The 20891-nt window shown below is 34.1% G+C and overlaps 2 protein-coding genes across 2 annotated transcripts; both read right to left on the bottom strand.

The window, feature by feature from the left end:
* Window positions 1–202: 202 nt before the first annotated feature.
* Window positions 203–1138, bottom strand: LOC127541616 (olfactory receptor 5B12-like). Its single transcript, XM_051966835.1, has one exon. The coding sequence runs from the start codon at window positions 1136–1138 to the stop codon at window positions 203–205; it is 936 nt and encodes a 311-aa protein (XP_051822795.1).
* Window positions 1139–13558: 12420 nt separating this feature from the next.
* LOC127541617 (olfactory receptor 5B12-like) lies at window positions 13559–14494 on the bottom strand. Its single transcript, XM_051966836.1, has one exon. The coding sequence runs from the start codon at window positions 14492–14494 to the stop codon at window positions 13559–13561; it is 936 nt and encodes a 311-aa protein (XP_051822796.1).
* Between the last annotated feature and the right edge of the window lie 6397 nt (window positions 14495–20891).

Here is a 20891-nt window from a genome sequence, read left to right on the forward strand (position 1 = left end):
TTCTTGGCAAAAATACTAAAATAGTTTGCCATTTCTTTCTCCATTGTTTCCTCATTTTATAGATGAGGAACTGAGGCAAAAAGGGGTTTAATGATTATCCAGGATCATATAGCTAGTAAGTTTCTGAGGCTTGATTTGAATATTGCCAATTCCAGGCTTCATGCTCTACCTATTGTACCACCTACATGCCCTTCTCCTAAGATTAATAATTCTTTCTTCTAGTAGCTTTTCTGAAAGCATTCTTGACATCTTTGTTTCTCAGACTATATACCAATGGATTCAGCATGGGAATGATCATGGTGTAAAATACAGAGATCATTTTATCTTTTTCCATGGAATGAGCTGATGAGGGTTGTAGGTACATGAAGATGGTTGCTCCATAGAATAAGGACACTGCAAAGATGTGAGAAGCACAGGTGAAGAAGGCTTTCTGGCGGCCCTCAGTGGAGCGGATTCTCAGAATGGCAATGAAAATTGAGAGGTAGGAAACCACAATGATCAGAATGGCAAAAGCCATGTTAAATGCCCCTAGAATACAAACCAACAACTCAGTGAAGCGAATGTTTGAGCAGGAGAGAGTCAAGATTGGAGGAATGTCACAGAAAAAATGATTTACAATGTTGGAACTACAGAAAGAGAGGCTGAATGTGAAGCCAATGTGGATTGAAGAGTTCACTGAACCACAGACATAACAACTAATGGTTAGACCAAGACACATCTTTGATGACATGATAGTAGAGTAATGTAGGGGCTTAGACACAGCCACATGGCGATCATAGGCCATGGCAGCCAACAGATAATTTTCAGTAGTGGCAAAGGTTACAAAGAAGAACATTTGGGTAGCACAATCATTGTAGGAGATAGTCTTGTCCCCTGTGAGGATTCCAGCAAGCACTTTGGGAATAATAGCTGAAGAAGAACCTAAATCCACCAGAGAGAGGCTGCTGAGGAAGAAGTACATGGGAGTGTGAAGAGTGGATTCCACCCAAATCAGGGTTACCAATCCCACATTTCCTACTAAGGTGATGATGTAGATAAGGGTGAATATTACAAAGAGTAGAAACTGATACTCTGGGGTGTCTGTAAATCCTACAAGAATGAATCCATTTACTTCTGTGTTGTTTTCCATAACTGCCATTTGGTGCAGGATCATTGATCTATAATTAGAGAGGAGGGGGAAAAACTAAATTATTTCTGTACAATGATAAACAAAGTCAAAAACCATGTTCATAGATCTATCTTTTGAAAATGGTAGAAATAATGGCCTGAAAGACCATGAAAACATAGATGGTCCTCATGGTAGGTACTCCATAGCCTCTCCTTGAATTTATTAAAAATTATTGCTTTAAAAATAATTTTATGGATGACTTATTATGCTATAGGATAACTAAGTAGTGAAGTGCATGGAGTGCTAGGCCTGGAGCCAGGAAGACTCATCTTCCTACATTCAAATGTAGTCTGAGATTGAGTAACTTATGGCTTTTATATAAAATGGACTGGAAAAGGAAATGGCAAGCTCCATTATGTTTGCCAAGAAAACTCCAAATAGGATCATGAAGAAGTGGGCATGATTGAAGAATGACTGAACAACAATTTTTACATCACATTCAATTCCAAGTATATCAGTTCTCGTCTAAATTATCCTTGGATATACCCTTGGAGCAACAATTTTAAAAGAAAAACAAAATAAATAAATAAAAAAACAGTGAAATAAAATCTACCAATATATGTACAATATCTAACAATATATTGCCATACCCAGATTCCTTATCTTTTTTTGAAGAATAGGAAAACAATATACACAACCAAAGTATAAGGGGAAATAAAAAAATAAAAAATCATATGTAGTTAAAATAAAAAAGCTGAGCTCTAGAGAATATCTAAGAATAAAATTCTCTACCTTCAACATAGTGATGAGGACCATTATATATGTAGATAAAGGGAAGGGAGCATATAAAGGAAAAGATGGGAAGAAAGGAAGGAAGAAAAGAAGAAAGGAAGGAAAAGGAGGCAGGAAGAGAGAAAAAAAGAAGCAAAATAAGAAAGATTCTACTTTATGAATTTACTCTAAATTTTAATATGCCTTTACACTTTTTTGATTTATTTCTCATAACACTTTTGACCCTTTCTCCCCATACAAAGAAGCATGTGTTTTGCATTACATTAGTTTAAGTAATATTATTTTATAATCTTTTCTTGTAAACTTTCCTTGACTTTTTCTTTCTCATTTCTTTTCCTATTCCTTTAGCCTTTTCCCTGAATCCCACTCTGTAATTCCTAGGCTATTTGTAACATTACTTGGTTTTCTTTATTCTGTGTTTTTCATGAAGGTAGAGATTTCAAAATAGCAAATATAAACTCCCTCTTCTATCACATTTTTATGATATTTAATTCATAGGTATTGTCACCTCCTGCATTTTTTCTGCTGTGTATCACTCTTAGACTTTTCATTTCATAAAGGAAGGAATCTCAAGTGGAAGAGGTATCATGTGGTCAAAATTTTTCTGATTCTGAGTTATGAAATCTGAATCATTAGCATTCCAAAGGCCTGTTTATCATTCAATCTCTTATTCTCTATCTTTCCATTGCCACTCTTAAGTGCTGGCTGCTGGTGATTCACATCCTATCACATGGGGTATATAGAAGGATAACCATTTCTTTTCATATAATGGAAACTAATAATTTGCCAGGGATGTCCCAAATAAAGCAAAATAAAAGGTCTTGTCTCATTTCAAACAGTTGTATCTTCCCACAGGGAGGAATAGGCTCTTATGACTCTCCTTCCTTTCCGCTTTAAATACAAGATTTCCCCTTTAACCCTACCTGATGCATATTAATGTTTATGCTCCACTACTTATAAACTGTTCTACCATTCTACTATTCTGAGACTTTCTGAGTCTAGACCTAGCACTCCATGCAATAGCACCTAGTTGTCCTATAATATAAGAAATCGTCCATAAAATTATTGTAAGAAGAATAAGCTGAAATACTATTCTACCATATTCTACTATTTTAAACTATTCTCTCACTCTTTTTGAAAATCTGAGGAAAGTAAAGTCCTTCCTCATGGGTTAGCTATATAAAATCATCCTTGTTCCTAAGTTGTTTTTTTTTTTTTAAGATTGGCACCTATTTTTGTTTTATGTTCTTTGCTTTATAATACTTGCAAACTACATAGTCTGTTTCCATTATTGATTGATTGATTTCTCTGTTGAAGATCTAGTTTTTCTAAGAGAACAATAATCTCAGCTTTGATAGCTATGTTATTTTGGGGTTGCCATTTGAACTTTTTTAAAAAAAAATTTATACTTTCCACTCTTTTCTTTGATTTCTTGTGATGATCAATTAATTCCAGATTATAACTGGCATTCTTTCATAGATGAATGTCTCTCTCATGAGTTTTTGCAAAATTCATTTTTTAAAATTCAAGTTGTAAAGTTTAATCAATTCAAGAATTGGATTTTTAAGCACATATCTGTTAGTGATCTTTGAAAGATCATGGAAAACAGCAAAGAAAGAAGTAGTGAGAGATTTTTAGAAGGCAAATGCCTCCATTTTTAAAAGGGGGAGTGAATCCAATCTACAGAATAAAAACATGAACTTTGAGAGAAGCACATTTTAGATCAGATTCTTAAAGAGATCATCAGCAAATACCTCAAAAAGGAAGTAGTCATCGCCATGCTGTAAAATGGCTTCAAGGGGGAAAAAAAAAGGTTGCTTCAGGCTTAATTAATTAATTTTATTTTTTGACAGGGCTACAGAATAGAAAGGTTGGAGGAATGCTATATTTAGTATTTACTTAGAATTGAAAAATTTTTATTTTGCCAATCTTATGGAATGTGTGCAGAGATGTGGATGAGGTTAATTGTGGAATGTGGAGAAGTTAGAAGTATTGAATGCAGGATTTCCAAAGTAGACATTGATAATGTGATAGAAGCACAGGAGCTTCCCAATGGAGTTAGCCAAGGATCCATATTTTCCTTGTGCTTTAAGAATTTCACTGATGACTTGGATAGAGATATAGTGCTTAGTGGATTTTCAAATGGCACACAGAATATGATCATAATTAATTCAATAAATTATAGTACAGGAGTTAAAATAACCTGACAGGCTAGAATATTAAAAATCTTATACCTGAACTATAAAAATGAGCTTTGAAATTCAAAATTAGGGAGACAGGATTGGCCCGAAGTTCTTCTGGAATGGGATTGCAATCACAATATATATCAAGGGAATGCTGTATAAATCAGTAAAGGTAATGCAATCCGAGAATATTTTCAGTGGAACAGAGAAGCTAGGAATTAGGAGAAGCTAGTTTCCCTTTCCTTGCTGTCTAGAGCATTTGTTTCAGTCTGAGTTTCATATTTAAGGAGGGAGATGGATACACTTTAGCAAGGTATTCTAAAACGTTTTTGTGTGTGTCATAGAACACTGAAGGCAATCTGGTGAACCCTTCTCAAAATAAGGATTTTAAACCCATTAAATATAATTTCAAAAGCTACAAAGGAAAATTTTAAAAAAATCATCAAAATGAAGAGATATTTTTCATTATTTCAAATGAATACCTAAATATCTATCCATGGGTTTGTTTGTGGAATCTAGGTAAAAGATTACTGATTCATATTGAAAGGCATTCAACATGGAGAAGATCATCAAAATCATGTGATGTAGGTATTGGTAATAATAGCTTACATGTATATACCACTTCAAAGTTTACAAAGCACTTTAAATTTTGTTTTTATCTTATGTTATAATACTTTGGTGTGATAGATACTATTATCTCCATAAAAGAAACTGACATTGAGAAATGTTCAAGGATTTATCCAGAGTCCCTTACAGTCAGGGATTTTAATCTAGGTCATTGTGATTCCAAGTCCACTATCAATCTATGTAGTACAGTATGCTGATTCCCATTCTGAGATAAGCACTGCATTCTTGACCTGAATTTCCCAGAACTTACCTGAATCATCAAGAAATGTTGATAAGGCACCACAGGGCTGTTAAACTCTTTCATAGGCTTGGGGGTAAAGTCCCAAGCCTAGGAAGCAAGTGATACTATTAAAGAAACTGTTCTCTTGAACCTGGTTTTGAATGTTCAAAGTTGCCTATATAAGAAAAGATCATCTCTGGCTGCTGATGCTACAGTGATGGCAGTAGACTCAGAGACCTTCTGTTCAACACAAAATGAATGGTAAAAGCCAAATGAATGAAAGATTCAGATAACTGCTGATCCAGATTGTTTTCATTTTAATGAATCATCATAGAGTCTCATTTGCTTTTGAGTGACTAGAGGTGGATATCAGGGAGTGATTTAACTCTGAGAACACAATGACTCTTAGGAGACCATACCCCCTTGGAGACAACTGAAAACTCTACTATCAGCTATAAACAAAATAGGCCATTAAATTTTGTTATGACTCCAGAGACCAAATCTTGATTGCTGAGGGAAATCATATTTTTAAGTATGTCTTGGTCCTTGTTAGCTTATTTGTAGAGAAGTGAAATAGAAACATTCCTGGATTTGGGAATAAAAAGGCAATGATTTGCTCCAACCCTCAATTAACTTATATTTAAAATGGGCATAATTATTTCTGTCACACAATTCAAATGTTGCTTGGAAGATCAGATATGAAATTGGATGAAAACTAGAAATTGTATGGAGAAGGTCAGAGGCACAGATCTGACTTATTGCCTATGTAGTCTTAGACAAATCCCTTAACTTTTCTAAATTTCCATTTTCTCTTTTATAAAATGGGAATTTTATGATCTAAGTCATAGGAATATTGTGAGGAAAGGGTTTAATAAAATTTGAAATGCCATCATCATATTGATTATTACAAATATTGTTATTATATTTTCATGTATCCTCAGCCTGATTTCATTGACTGAATCCCAAACTTCAACTTTATTCTTAATCACTCTAAGTATTACATTTTTTCCTGAAAAAATATATACCTAATATAGAATATATTGGTAGATTATAAGAATGTGCTTTGAAGGCATGTACCAAATTGTCTGATGCCCATCCTTTGGACAAGATGGAGAATTATATCACAGACAAAAATAAAGTCAGATTGTCTCAAAATGGGTTGAATTGTCAAATCCAAGCAATGAGCCCAGGGCTAAATATAAACTTATATCTAGTTATTTGGTTCTTGCATTTTAAAATATTTTAATTCACATAATGTGTTTAGTTCTGTACATCTCAAATGAGTAGTAGTTTTTATTATATTAAATAGAACCAATGACACCTTATAGAACTATACAACATGCTTATCAAATTTATCTTGAAATTTGAATGTTTAATTATAAACTTAATGATCAACAAACAAATATTCAAGCAAAGAAAAGAAACCCTAAAAGGAATGGTATATACAAAACTGAGTTTCTGGTGTATAGTTAGCTTTTCAAAAATTTATATCAAATTTAACAACTTATTTAATATTAAATTTAACAAAATTATTGCATTTATTCTACTTCTTTGTTTTCTCTTGAGTACTTTTATAGTCATTAATTTTTCTATATCTCCCCCTTCCCAGTAATTCAACCACTGCTCAGCCTGATAGATATTTCTTTGTAACAGATAAGTATTGTCAAACAAAAGGTATTGGCACCTTAGTCCATATTTGAAAACGTCTCATTTACATCTTATGTAAAGAGTTAAAAGGCATATTTCACCATCAGTTTTTCTGAAGCAATAATTGCTTTACTTCATTCATTAGAGTTCTATAAATTTTCATAATTTTCTTTCTCTAGTTCTTGTCTCTTTTCTCATTCTCTTATTGCTCTGAACTGGTTTTTAACATAATTTTAACTCATTATTTAATTCATCTAGGAATTTTTTTCTCCTTGTGTTCAGTCTGCTTATTTCTCTGATGCTTTGATTCATTCTAGATAATTTAAAATTCATTATGCTCTGTATTTAAGACTTGAGCTTCTCTATAGTCACAGTACCTCTTTAATTGGTTCTTTTTTGTTTGTTTGCTATGAACAAATCTTCTAGCCTTCTTCACTTTGGATTTTGTTAGTAATGAGCTCTATTTTTTTGGGGAGGGGTAAATGTTTAACTTGAGCTTTTTCTCCTTTTATGTCCTCATGTATTTGCAATTTAATATAGGTCCTGTAAAGTTCTAAATGCTTCCAAAATGATGTGATGTAGGGACACATTTAGTCACTCACCTCCTGGTCTGAGTTCTGCAAGATGCAACTACTGATTTCTGTATAGGACAAGAAATCAAAGAAAGAAGGTGCACTTTGTGCTTTATCTCTTATTGGAGAATACACTTTGATTGTCCAGAGAGACTATTTTCTCATGGGTATTTTGTCATTCTTAGCTTGTTGCTAGCAAAATGAGGTAAAGAATAAACTATGGACAAGGAGATAAAACAAATGGGATTATAAATCTGCTTCTACTCCATCCAACCTATAGGTTCTTAAAAAAGTCATTGAACATCTCTAAATATCATTTAATTCATTTTTGAGGTGGGAATAATTATCTCTGATCCGATTACATTGAAAGAGCTGTAGTGAAGATTAAATGTGATATTGCTCATGAAAGCCCAAGATAGGGTCAGAAAAAGAGCACTGGATTTGGAGTTAGAGGTCATGGGCTGGAGCCTTAGCTCACTGGGAAATCTAAAGCAAATTTTTACCATCTATGTGTTTTGTGTTTCATATCAGTAAAATGGAAAGAAGCATACATGCATGCTCAAGCTCTCAGGATTATTGGGATGATAGTTCTTTGTATTGTGAAAATGATGCTTTTTGTACATTACAGAATTCTATTATTATTCTTATGAATACTTCCACTATCATCTTTTTATTTATATTCTTCTCCCAATTTAACTATGTCCCCCAACTTCCATCTTGATCCATCAGACTTACTCTTAGTAGCTCTTGTTCCCAAGGACACATGCCCTTCAATTCTAATTAAACATATCTTAGGAGGATGCTATAACAATCATTTATTAATGATTTAGCTAAGCATTTGACCATCTTTTTTTGTTGTTCTTATAGATAAAATGCAGAGATGTAGTCTAGATAACAGGAGATAGTCGATTATAAACAAAACTGTGTGAATATCTAGATCCAAGAAAGAGTCATTAATGGCTCAATTAGCCTGGAAAGTGATCTTTTCTGATCCTCTTTCAATTATTATCTCTCCTATATTGCAAAATCATTTCATATTTGGTTGGTGTGTCTTGTACTTATTTGTATGTATGTATGTTTGCATGCATGTATGTAATTTCATTCCAAAGAAAGTTTTATTGGATAAAGTTTCTTTTATATCCCTAGAACTTATTATCATGCCTTGCTTATTGTATCTGCTTAATTGACTCTTGTTGATTTCAGTTGAATGCCAAGTGGCATCCTTATCAAATCAAATATGACACAAATTTGTAATGGATAAATTACATACTGGATGAACAATTCAAGTTTCTAAAATATTTCAGCAATCATGAATGTTGGGGGCAATTTAATAAGATGAAATTTTAAAAAGAAACACAAAGATCAGCAAAGATAAAAGATTGGAAGAAGTATTATTTCCCATGATGACTAACAAGGTTTAAGAGACATATTGTTGGGGTAATTATAATTTTATTCATAAATCCAGCAGATTGTTGAAAAAAGGATGATGATTTGCCCATATCTTTTAGACCAAATACTCCTAATAATGGTAGGTTGATAATGCCCTCTGAAAAGTAAGACTTTCTGAGAGATGGCGATTAGCTCAGATTAGTTAACACAATGGGAAGTATGGGCTATACTTAAAATTAAGGTCTTAGGGTACATGGTTGACATCATTAATTTTGGTCAAAGTAACATCAATTTCTCACAACTCAGGGAGAAAGGTGCTTGTGAAGTTTTTACAGATGCAGAAACTGAGGGTGGATAGAAGATTTATTCAGTGACCCAATTAATAATTATCTGAGAAAGAATCTGGACTAACATCTTCCTGACTCGAAAACCTGTGCTCTTTTCACTAAATTGCTTTGTTCACTAAGAACCTCTATCCAAAGAGTGCCTGGACTTACTTTCCTAGGAAGGCAGTGATCATGAATTAAGTTGACGATCCTTTTCTTTCTCCAAAGAGCATGCTACATCAAAAAATACTTTCTCTCTTTAGGACACTTAGTGGCCAAATGAGAGCCCCAGAATATGGGCCATGGGTTTCTGCTGCAGATCCTTATAAGTGATTTGACTTCTGATATCTCAGTCACTAGGGAATTTGTTTGATTGGTATCTAATTTGTGCTTAGATGAGGAAGAGAAAATCAAAAAAATGATCAGAAACTTGAACTCCTTTTTGAAGTTCCTACTAAGTTCATTTGGCTTACCATGTCCCTCTATCTAAAAGTGTCATTTTTGTCTTTGGAGTGACAAGTGCATTATACACATTGACATAGAATTCAAGTCTATGTGTCTTGCTCTGATGTGGTGAGAGAAAGATGGAGGAAGGGAAGGAGAGAGAGATATGAGAGACACACAGAGAAAGAGAGACACAGAGACAGAGATGGAAAGAGAAAGAGACAGAGGCAGAGACACAGAAACAGAAACAGAAACAGAGGCAGAAACAGCACATGGAAAGAGAAGAAGGAGAGACAGAAGGAAACAAGATCAAGACAGAACCAGACAGACATACAGACAGAGCAAGAGAGAGAGACAGAGATAGAGCAAGAGAGAAAGAGAGAGCAAGAATAAGAGCGAGAGCAAGTGCAAGCACAAAGCTCTACTTCAACACTATCAGGAAGGGTTTTTCCTCTAATGAGAATCTATATCCTGGGACTGTCTTCAATTCACATAAAGACAGTCTTAGTCTAGGGCACTCCGGTTGTCACTGGATAGTGGATATGATTGGGGATTTTTTAACTTAATAGTTTTTTTTCTAATTACATGTAAAGATGGCTTGTTTTTTTAACATTCCCATTTGAAAGATTTGGAGTTCTAATATTTTCCCCTCCTTTCCTTTATTCCCCCTTTCTCCAAGACAGCAAGCAATAGGTTACACACACACACACACACACACACACACACACACACACACACACTCATTTTAAACACGTTTCCATACTTATGTTGTAAAAGAAAAATCAAAATAAAATGGGGAAAAGCACAGGAAATAACAAACAAAACAAAACCAAGAGACAAAAATGGTATGCTCTGACACACATTCAGTCTCTATAGTTCTTTCTCCAGAAGTGGATGACATTTTCCATTCCAGTATGATGTAATTGTCTTGGATCACTGAGTTTCTGAGGAAGAGCTGTATGTCATAGTTGATCATCACATAATATTGTATTACCATGTGCAATAATCTCCTGGTTCTGTTTACTTCATTCAGCATCAATTCTTTCCAGTCTTTTCTGAAATCAGTCTGCTCATCACATCAAGCTTCTGCCTGGTCAGGGGCCTATAGATGAGAAATCAGGAGCTCAGACCAGTGGGAATCAAGAACTTCAATCTCCCTGAACTTTGAGAGCCTGAAAGCTAAGTAACAGAAAGAAGGGAACAATAGCTACCTGCTGGACTTCCACATCGGCAAAATCTTAAAGTCATATCTTTGTGGTTGTTAAGTCATTTCTTTCATGTCTGATTCTGTGCTCCAATTTGAGGTTTTCTTAGCAGAGATACTGGAGTAAGTTGTTATTTCGTTTTCCAGTTGTATTAACTAGACACTGATTTAGTGATCGGACTTCATCCTACTTAAGACCTCAGTAAGTCATTGAGCAACTCTTAAATCATGCAAAGAAAGAGCAGGAAGACTTCAGAAAACAAGAATTAAGGCTCAAAATGGCCAGCCATTCCTGCCAATAGTGTGAAAACTGTGGCCTCAATTCAAAGGTTTTGTGTGTCATAGGGTTTTAAGTATTGATGATCTAGATAATGTATTTGAAATAGACATGAAACAGCCTGAGATTGAGTATATTATCAAAATTTTGTGCCAGGAACTGTACTTGAATCATTTCAAGAAATTTAAAAGAATACACATAGCCTATGAGCTGGCAAATAAAGAAGAAGATACTAGAAATCCATGAACCAAGCAGCAGTGGTAGCTGTAGAGATGGTGTCCTCAAAGCTGAACTAAAAAGATAAGGGAGGAAAAGGGACAATGAGAGATCAGAGAACTATAACAGAGAGGAGAGAGTTGGCAGGCAGGGTGCAACATTGCATAGTGGACTAACTTCTGAATCTGAAATCAGGAAGACCTTAGCTAAAAGTCCCATCTCAGACAATCATAATTCAATTCAGACAATCACTCTGCCTGCTTCACCTGCAAAAATGGGGATTATGAATATTACCTATTATTAGTAGACTGCCAGATCCTGGAAGACCACTTTGAACCATGTATTTGAACCAAAACTGCTTCTTGTAATCACATCTTCTAGGTCTGAGGAAAATTTCAAGATAGAATATATTTCCCTAAATTCCCTATTTTGTCTGTCCAAAAAGAAGCATTACAACATTCTCTCATATTTTTTTCTTTTTAAAAAAAGTAACATATTTTCTTCTTCTTGTGTTTATTATATATAAAACTCATCAAGCAGTTATGAATATTGTAGTCTATCCTAAAATTTTTCATATACTCACATATGTAGATATATATGTTTGTATATATACGAATGTGAATTTAATTTATTATTTCTTATTATTGTCATTACTTAATAATTTCATATTATGATATTACATTATGCATTATGTATATTGCCTATTGCATTATGCATTATGACCTATAAGATCCTACTCTTTCATTTCATTCTCTCATGTCATTTCCCCTGAACTGAACAATTGCTAATTTTCTTCTCAATTCGACCATTTGGTGAATTGGTTCAACTCTATACTGTATTCTCTAGTTTGCTGATAATATTGCTGATTACACCAAGCCATATCTCAGTCTTGGAACACTCCCACCATTCTCTACTTTTTCTTCCATCCATATGCTGGTGAACTAAAATGGGGAAAAGTATACAACCATTCTGAACTGAGTCAAGTAATTTGCTCAACTTCATCTGTGCCTTCATAGCTGCTTAAGCAATCCCATCTCAACTTCCTTGTCAATCTACCATTCCATTCTAGACAAAGGCTTTTTGAAAGCTTTTTATCTTTCTTTAAACATCCCTTGGCTACCCTCTCACTCTCTTGCCTAAGAACCTTGCCTTATATTTTACAAAAAAAGATTGAGGCCATTCCTGTGAGCTTTCTTTTTTCCCATTCTCCTCAGTTCTTGTCACTGAGATGTCTCTGTGGTATCTTCAACTTCACTATCATCCCATGATTAAGTGGCCTTAGTCTTTCTCATGGGTTACCCCTTTACTTTTTCAAATTATCCTATTCCATCCCATTTCCTTCAACAATTTGCTTCCTTTTTAATCATCACTCTTTCTTTTATTTGTAATATCCTCCTCTTAAGTGGTTCATTCCCATTACCTACAAATAGGCATGCATCTCCCCAATTCTAAAAATCACCACACTTAATTGTTGCATCCCTAGCATCAGCCTATAGCTTTTCTTTCCTTTTTAGCTTAATTCCTTTAAAACACTATTTATGGGGAAACTAAAATGGAGCAGGGGGTAGAGTACCAGCCCTGAAGTCAAGAGAACTTGAGTTCAAATCTGGCCTCAAACACTTAATACTTCCTATCTGTGTGATCCTGGGCAAGTCACTTAACCCCAATTGCCTCAGCAAATAAAGACCATGGAAAACAGGTGCCTTTACACTCTCTCTCCTCTCATTCTCTTCTTAATTTCTTCTACTTTGACTTCTGGCATCATTTCAGTGAAACTTCCCTCTCCAAAGTTAGCAGTGAAAAATGGGGGAGAGAGAAAGGAAAGAGCAAGAGAAAAGGGAAAAGGAAACAGAAGGGAGAGAAGGAAAAGGGAAGAGGGGAGGAAAAGGGGGAGCAATGAGTTTACTTTTATTGACCAAAGGAAGGGGTAGAATCTGTAAGGACAGTTTGGTTTCATAAAGCTTAACTAGTCAGTTACTGGAAGACAAAATGAGTCTTTGTAATTCAGTGAATAAGCAAATGTTATTTTATGTCATTATATCCCCAATTGCCTAGTACATAATGCACTCTAAATTAAAGTTTATTTGTAGATTTAGAGCTCCTAGATTGTAACAAAGCAAATCTATCACCTACTTCACTATTCTCATAAAATCACTAATTTTGAGCTGAAAAAGACTGAAATGTTCATCTAGTCCAAAACTTTCACTATGCAGATAAGGACATTAAAGCCCATTAAGGTGATCTGACTTGTCTAAGTGAACATCAGAAGTAGGATTTAGACTGGGTGTTTTCATGTCTGCACTGTAATATACTCATGGATATCTATCACAGTTCCTAAAAATCAGTGGTAGAGACTTTGGTCTCATAGTTAGTGTTAGTGTCAGCATTTGAATCCATATTTCTCCTCACTCTAAGTGTAATCTCTTTTCCTCTTATAGCACATTGTATCTAGAAAAGGGAGAACTGAGCTTAAGGATATTTAAGATAATATCATGATGGGGACTAAAGTCTAGAGAATGATATTTCAGATTTTATTTTCTCTTAAGCAAAATGCTAAGCCTTATGAAGTCTTTTCCCCCATAAAACTTTCCTGAAAGCCACATGAATCTCTTTATTCCTCATGGTATAGACTAGAGGGTTCAACATGGGAATGATCATGGTGTAGAATATTGAAGTCATTTTGTCTGTGTCCATAGAATGGTTAGAGTTGGGTTGTAAGTACATAAAGATGACTGTTCCATAAAATATGGACACCACAGAGAGGTGAGAAGCACAAGTAGAGAAGGCTTTCTGGCGGCCCTCAGTAGATTGGATCTTCAGGATGGCAGCAAAGATGAATGAATAGGAAATGCAGATAAATAGAAGTCCAAAGGTAGCAGTGAATCCTCCTAAGATAAAGAGTATCACTTCATTGATGTATACATCAGAGCAGGAGAGAGCCAGGAGAGGAGGGATGTCACAGAAGAAGTGATGGATGACATTGGATCCACAGAAGGAGAGGCTAAAGGTCTGTCCAGTGACAATAGCGGAATTAAAAAATCCACTAACGTGTGCAATAATGGTCAGATATGTACATACACTCGATGTCATGATGGTGGTATAATGTAGGGGCCTACACACAGCTGTGTGTCGATCATAGGCCATAACAGCCAGGAGATAAATTTCAGTGGTGACAAAACTTGAAAAGAAGAACATTTGTGCAGCACATCCATTGTAGGAGATAACCTTTCCCCCTGTGAGAAAACCAGCCATAACCTTGGGTGTGACAGCTGAGGAATAACCAAAATCTACTAGAGAGAGATTACTGAGAAAAAAGTACATTGGAGTATGCAAGCGGGAGTCCCAGGATATAATGACTACTATCCCCAAGTTCCCCACAAGGATGATCAGATAGATAATAGTGAATATTATCAGAAGGGGAACTTGAAGCTCTGGAGTATCTGTTATTCCTTTGAGAATGAACTCACTCACCTCTGTTCTGTTCTTCATGGATATTATTTGGGAAATGAATCATTTACCTATAATAAAAAAGAAATTAAGTAAATATTTATATGTGTGTATATGTGTGTGTTTATGTATGCATGTAGGTAGAGTCAGGAGACATTTAGTGTTATATATATGTGTGTGTGTGTGTGTGTGTGTGTGTGTGTGTGTATACCCATGTTTAACTGTAGCCTGCTTCGGGAAGTTGGGGGTGATGAAAGTTGGAAAAAGAATAATGTAAAAATTGCATAGCACTGAACAAAAGAATAACTTGCAAAGAAGCTGCAAAAAGATAGACAGTATATTCGTAGAATTGCAAAATGATACAACCATTTTGAAGAGCAATAGAATTATGCCCAAGTAGTTTTCAAAATACCTGTACCCTTTGCATATAATTAGCAATTATTATTATATATATACTTTATAGAATTGGAAATTTATTGTTACATATTTTGACTCCTCCTTGATGCTTGGCACATGAAAATGTTTTATATTGTTAGTTCATATTTTTGGTATTTTGTTTTTTTCTTATCTTGTATTTAGTTTTTAAATAATGAATATTTTCAAATGATTCCTAAGCACAATGGAGTTCTCTGAAGTATTAACTCTGGTGTTATGTATTGAACATATTGGCGCATTTGAGACATTGTGAATGGGGAGCAAATTGCAAGGTCTATTTGATTAGATTAGAAAGTGTGTAAGGGGAATAATAAGAAATAAAAATGAAGAAAATAAGAAAGTCAACCAAGTGGAGAGATACAAAATCATATGGAAATTTTTTTTTAAAAAGGAACTCATAAGTCAAATAAGAGAGAATGAGGGAAAATTAGTGAGATAAAAGCAATCCAAGAGATTTAAGAAAAGTTATCCAATTAGAAAAAAGAGACAAAATCTTAAGGAAGAAAATTACTAGGGTTGGGCAAGTGGAATTGAATGATATTATAAGACATTGTAATATAATAAAATTAGAAAAAGTAGAACAGAATATGTTGTACCTCATTAGAAAAACAATTGATCAGAAGAACAAATTGAAGAGAGGCAATTTAAGAATTGTCAAATTACTTGCAAGTTATGATAAAAACTTAATTTGGATGCAATATTACAGGAAATTATTAAGGAAAATTTCCCTGAAGTTCTAGAACACTAAAGCAAAGTAGAAATTGAAAGAATACACCAATTACCAGCTGAAAGATGTTGTAGAAAGAAAAATTATAGGAATGTCAGAGCCACATTTCAAAATTCCCAAGTTAAAAAGAAAATATTGCAATTAAGAAGAAACAAAAACAATTTAAATACTATAGAAAAACAATCAGGATTTCATAAGATCTAGCAGCTTTCACACTAAAAGACTATAGGTCCTAGAATATTATATTTTGAAGAGCAAAGGAGAAGAATAACTTATCTACCAAAGATGCATATAATCTAGAATGAAAAAAGAACATAAACTGGTAGACTTTCAGGTATTTGTAACAAAAGACCAGAACTTAATGAAAATTCAATATAAATATTTCAGAATAAAGGGAATTACTAAATAGTACTTATAATAAGTTTAAACTGCTTCTGGTATATGAAAATGTTATCAGTATGCTTAAAACTTATCATTATTAAAGTAGTTTGAAAGAAAGGTTGTGACTGAGATATGTATGATGTGGTGATTTTAAAAAACAACTTGGGTAGGAAAAGTCCAAAAGGCCCAATTATCTCATAAAAACAAAATTTTAGAGAAAGAACTAATATTGCCGAATGAGATGGAAGCTGAGGGCTGATAATATTGGAACCTTTATTTTCATTTGGGTTGAAGAAGAAACAAGGTGTGCATCTGAGAAAGTTTAAGTCTCCTCAATTTCTAGAGAAATGAGAAAAGTGGGGATAAAGTGGAGGAAGGATTTTTAAAAGGGTGCATAGGATAAAATTAGAAGTGTGGGGGAGAAAATAAGGGAGGGACTTTTAGAGGAGTATGTACAATGAGAAATAAGAGGGTAAAGAGAAGAGAGAAGGTAATAGAGATGGGATAAAAAGAGAGATTGAAAAGGAACATAGTAAGTAAAAATAAGAGAAGAAAATTCACAAATAGTAATTAGAATTCTGCCAAATCTGTATGAATACCACTCATTTCCCAATTGAGAAATGGTGTAAAGGGTAGAAAGAGGCAATTTTCAATGAAAGAATCAAAACAATTGATAAGCAGTTAAAAATGTTTTAAATCATTATTAATGAGAGAAATGCAAATGAAAATAATCTTCAGATATCATTGTACACCAATAAGATTAGCTAAAAAGATTGAAGAGGAAAGTGAAAAATTTTGGAGAAGATGTGGGAAAATTGGGATGCTAATTTATTGTTTGTAGAATTGCAAAATGATACAACCATTTTGAAGAGCAATGGAATTATGCCCAAGTAGTTTTCAAAATACCTGTACCCTTTGCATATAATTAGCAAGCATAGTATTCAGTAATAGCCATAACAGCAAGGGCTATGAATGAACATTATTTTGTGTATTTTAAATACCCAAGTTAACTCTAAAGAACATAAAAAGAAACATACTGTCTTCATCCAGAGCACAAACTGATCAACGGAAGTATATATGGAATAATCTTATCCTTTCCTTTGGTCTTATCCTCAACCCTCCCTGAGGGGGTAAGCAATGTGTTATAGGTTATACATTGTGCAATCGTGTAAAAACTTCTAATATTTGTCATTTTGTAAAAGAACATTAGAATAAAAGGAAAATGAAAGCAAGTGAAAAATATCATGTTTTCGTCTGTATTTAATAAATATTAGTTCTTTCTCTGGAGATGGAGAGTATGCTTCATCATTGATCCCTTGGGATTGTCTTGGATCATTGTATTGCTGAGAAGAGCTAAGTCATCCTTTGTTCCTCATTGAATATTATTGGCTATTACTTTGTACGATGCTCTCCTAGTTCTGTTCACTTCATTATGCCTCAGTTCATGTCAGTTTTTCAGGTTTTTCTGAAATTTCTGGAAATCTGAAATTTTCTGAAATTCTACTTGTGATTTCTTATATCATCATAATAATATTCTATTATGATCGCATACGACATCTATTTTAGTCATTCCCCAATTGATTGGAGCATCCCTTTGATTTCCAATTTTTAGTCACCACAGAAAGAGCAGATATAAATATTTTTTGTGTCATTAGGTTCCTTTCCATTTTGGGGGATATAGAGATAGTAGAAGTGGTAATCATTGGATCAGAGGTCCACAGAATACAGAATGCACAATTCTATAGCTTTAGGGGCTTTGGGACTCATCTTTCTGTGTATTTTATGGATTCTTGTCCATGTCCTTTTTATCACATTCATTTTGTTCAGCATGAAATAAAGGCTATTTTATCTTGTATATTTCCTTTGTCCATAGGAGAAGAGGAAATATACATTTAGGAAAATCTAAACATAAGCTATCACAAGTTTAATTTGAAGAGGTTCCTGAATTAAATCTAGCTTGGAGCAATGAGCAAAAGACAAAAAAATGACATTTTGTGTCAGACATCCAGCATTGATCATAATCTCTCTAAAATTTCAATCTTGTTGGGGAAAAGAATGGGGAGTTTGGAGTATTTTTATTATACTATTTTTTCTTTCAAGATTTGAACATTAATTTCATTAGCATAGGGAATTTGTAGTGAGGAAACCTCTATCAAATGACTGCCTTAAAATTTAGTCTTAAGAGAGTTGCCTAAAGGGGATATAATGCATATAAAATAGCTTGACCAAAGACATCAGAGGCATTGCCTAAGTTGAGGTTTACAGTCCCTGAAGTTGCCTAGCCATGTGCCTCTGAATTGTATATTTTTTTCTTATAGGAATATATATTTTGATTTCTGAAATCTCTTAAGATATCTTGGGGTTTATAGACTGGATTTCATTTTTAAGGACCATGCTTTAAACCCAAATCACTCTGGCTCTTATTGATTGGTCATTAGGTCCCAGGTCAAGCTGCATTGCTTCATTGTTTGGGTTTGGATGGCTCAGAGTGAGATGCTTTGGCAAGAAACCTGGAGGGTCTTTCTATTACAGATTGATTTTTTCACTAGGTAAAAACATCATTTCTTAAACACTTAATCATAGCCTTCATTACTAAGTAGGCATTATCTCAGACAAAATTGCACCCAGGACTATCTCCAGAAATCCTGGTCTATAACTTGCCTTTTCTTCACATAAATCTAATTCACTTGCATGTCATGGCTTCACCTCCCTAATGTCATTAGTCCTTTCACAGCAATGATAATTTTTTTCTTATTTCCTTATCTAGCTACATTTTCTATTTTTAAAGTTAGACATCAATTTCTTAAGAATATCCTTGGGATATAAGTCAATGAATGAGATATAGAAGGCACTTAGTAAGATAAATTACATTGAATTGTTGAATTTCAGATAACACAAATTTTTGCGTCTCACTTTGCCTGACTAAGAGGATAATAACTTTAATATTAAATAAGACAAAAAGTGTTTATACAGTCTAAAATCTCAAGGACTATAAAAGTAGAAGTTATTATTTCTCATATAGACTTTGGCACTTATACATGATAATGATGAGACAGTTCTCTATAGAATATACAAACAGAGTTTTTAAGGCAATTAGATTTAGTGGACAGAGCTAAGGACTTAAGTTTGAAGAAAATTTGGAATAGAATTCTACCTCAGATACTTATAATCTATGTGAGCCCAAACAATTCATTAAATTTTCCCATTTTCAGTTTTTCTTTATGGAAAAATGTAATGACAGTTGTAGCACTTACCTTTTAGGATCATTATGAGTTTCAAATGAAATCATTGCTTTAAAGCATTTTGAAAACCCTAAAGCAAAATATAAATAAAATATGTTACTACTGAGCTTGAAACCATATCTTTTTTTAATTTTAAATCTGTTCCAAATTTCAACATCATAATTTGTACACGTGTGCCCTTATTATTATTCACTGATTTGTTGTTAAATGTTCATTATCATTAGTCTCTTCTCAGATTGCTTCTTTACTTAAAGCAAGACAATAAATGGGAAAAGCAGGAGCATGGTTTATAACAATGACTGTCTTTTATGAGGACAATAATCTTGATTTTATGGTTGATACTTAGATTCAGAGTGATGAAATAATTTGCTATGATTTCACAGGTAAAAATTTTTTTAGAAATAAGATCTGAAACTAATCTTCCAGATTCCAGATTTAAAATCTTAAAACATAATGTCCTACAGTCCCAACAGATGAATTTTGCATTTTTCATAATCTGAATGGCTCATGGAGAAAGGTTGATGGGCCTTTGTAAGGGAAAGATGGCCAGGCACCTTTACAGGGGTCAGGTCGTTGAAATTTTCGACTGAGAAAGGAAATGAATATGATGAAGAAAGTCTCCCCTGATGCTAAGTATTCAAAGGTCTTTAGTTCTGGAGACATCATCCTTGGCCATTGCTGTTTCATGGAAGGCAGTAGATTTAATGATCTTTCCTTGTGTTGAAAGACAAAATGAACAATGGAAACCAAATGAATGAGTGACTCAGACTCCTTCACTAGATTGGTCTCATAGCATTGTGCTCTATAAGAGATATATGTTATATAACTATGACTCAAGATGTGGATTAGGGAGGGATTTTCTACAGACTTGGGAGTCTGTGCCCCCTTGGAGAAAATTGGCTCTATAGCCAATTAATAAACAAACCATTAAATTCTTCCCTGACCAGGGGGATCAAACTGATTGTCCATGGAGATTATTTCCCTATAACTTTGTTTTTCTTTGTTCATTGTTAGGGATGTAGAGCAGAAAAAGCCTTTGTTATTGGGCATCCTGACCTTGAGCTCCTAGCAATGGGACCTTGAACAAGGCACTTAACTACTATTTGTTTGAACTTGCTCATTTGTCAAATAAGGCTAGCAGTCCTTCCCTGTGTAGCTTATAGAATTGTGAGGTTCAAATATCATACTGAATTATGATGTACTGCAGGACAAAAAGTATTAAAAATTAAGAGTTCAGAGAGCCAGTTAAAGTCCTAGAGCTACCTCTTATTTATTAACTTTGTCACATTGTTTTCTCAACCTCAGTTGGCCAATCTGTAAAATTATAACTGTACATCTTTACCCTTGCAAAGTCTCCTTAGGGACTATGTTCCTGAAGGATATATGCATATAAAGTTCTAGTAGAAGGAATACTATAGATTTAGTTTGATGAGTTCTAAGCTAAGTAGTTTACAAAATCTTTCTCATGGTATTCTGGGGACAAGATACAGAGAAGCAGGTTAGACATGAGCACACTTAGAATAAATTGGAACTGGATGAATGGCCATAACTGGAGAATAGCTAATGGCTCAATTTAACTCAAAAACTATACTCTAGTAGGGAACTTCAAGAATTGGTCTTGGCCCTGTGCTAGCCCACATCTTTTAGTAAGTAT

The sequence above is a fragment of the Antechinus flavipes genome, chromosome 6, assembly GCF_016432865.1.
Source record: "Antechinus flavipes isolate AdamAnt ecotype Samford, QLD, Australia chromosome 6, AdamAnt_v2, whole genome shotgun sequence".
In the NCBI taxonomy this organism is placed as follows: Eukaryota; Metazoa; Chordata; class Mammalia; order Dasyuromorphia; family Dasyuridae; genus Antechinus; species Antechinus flavipes.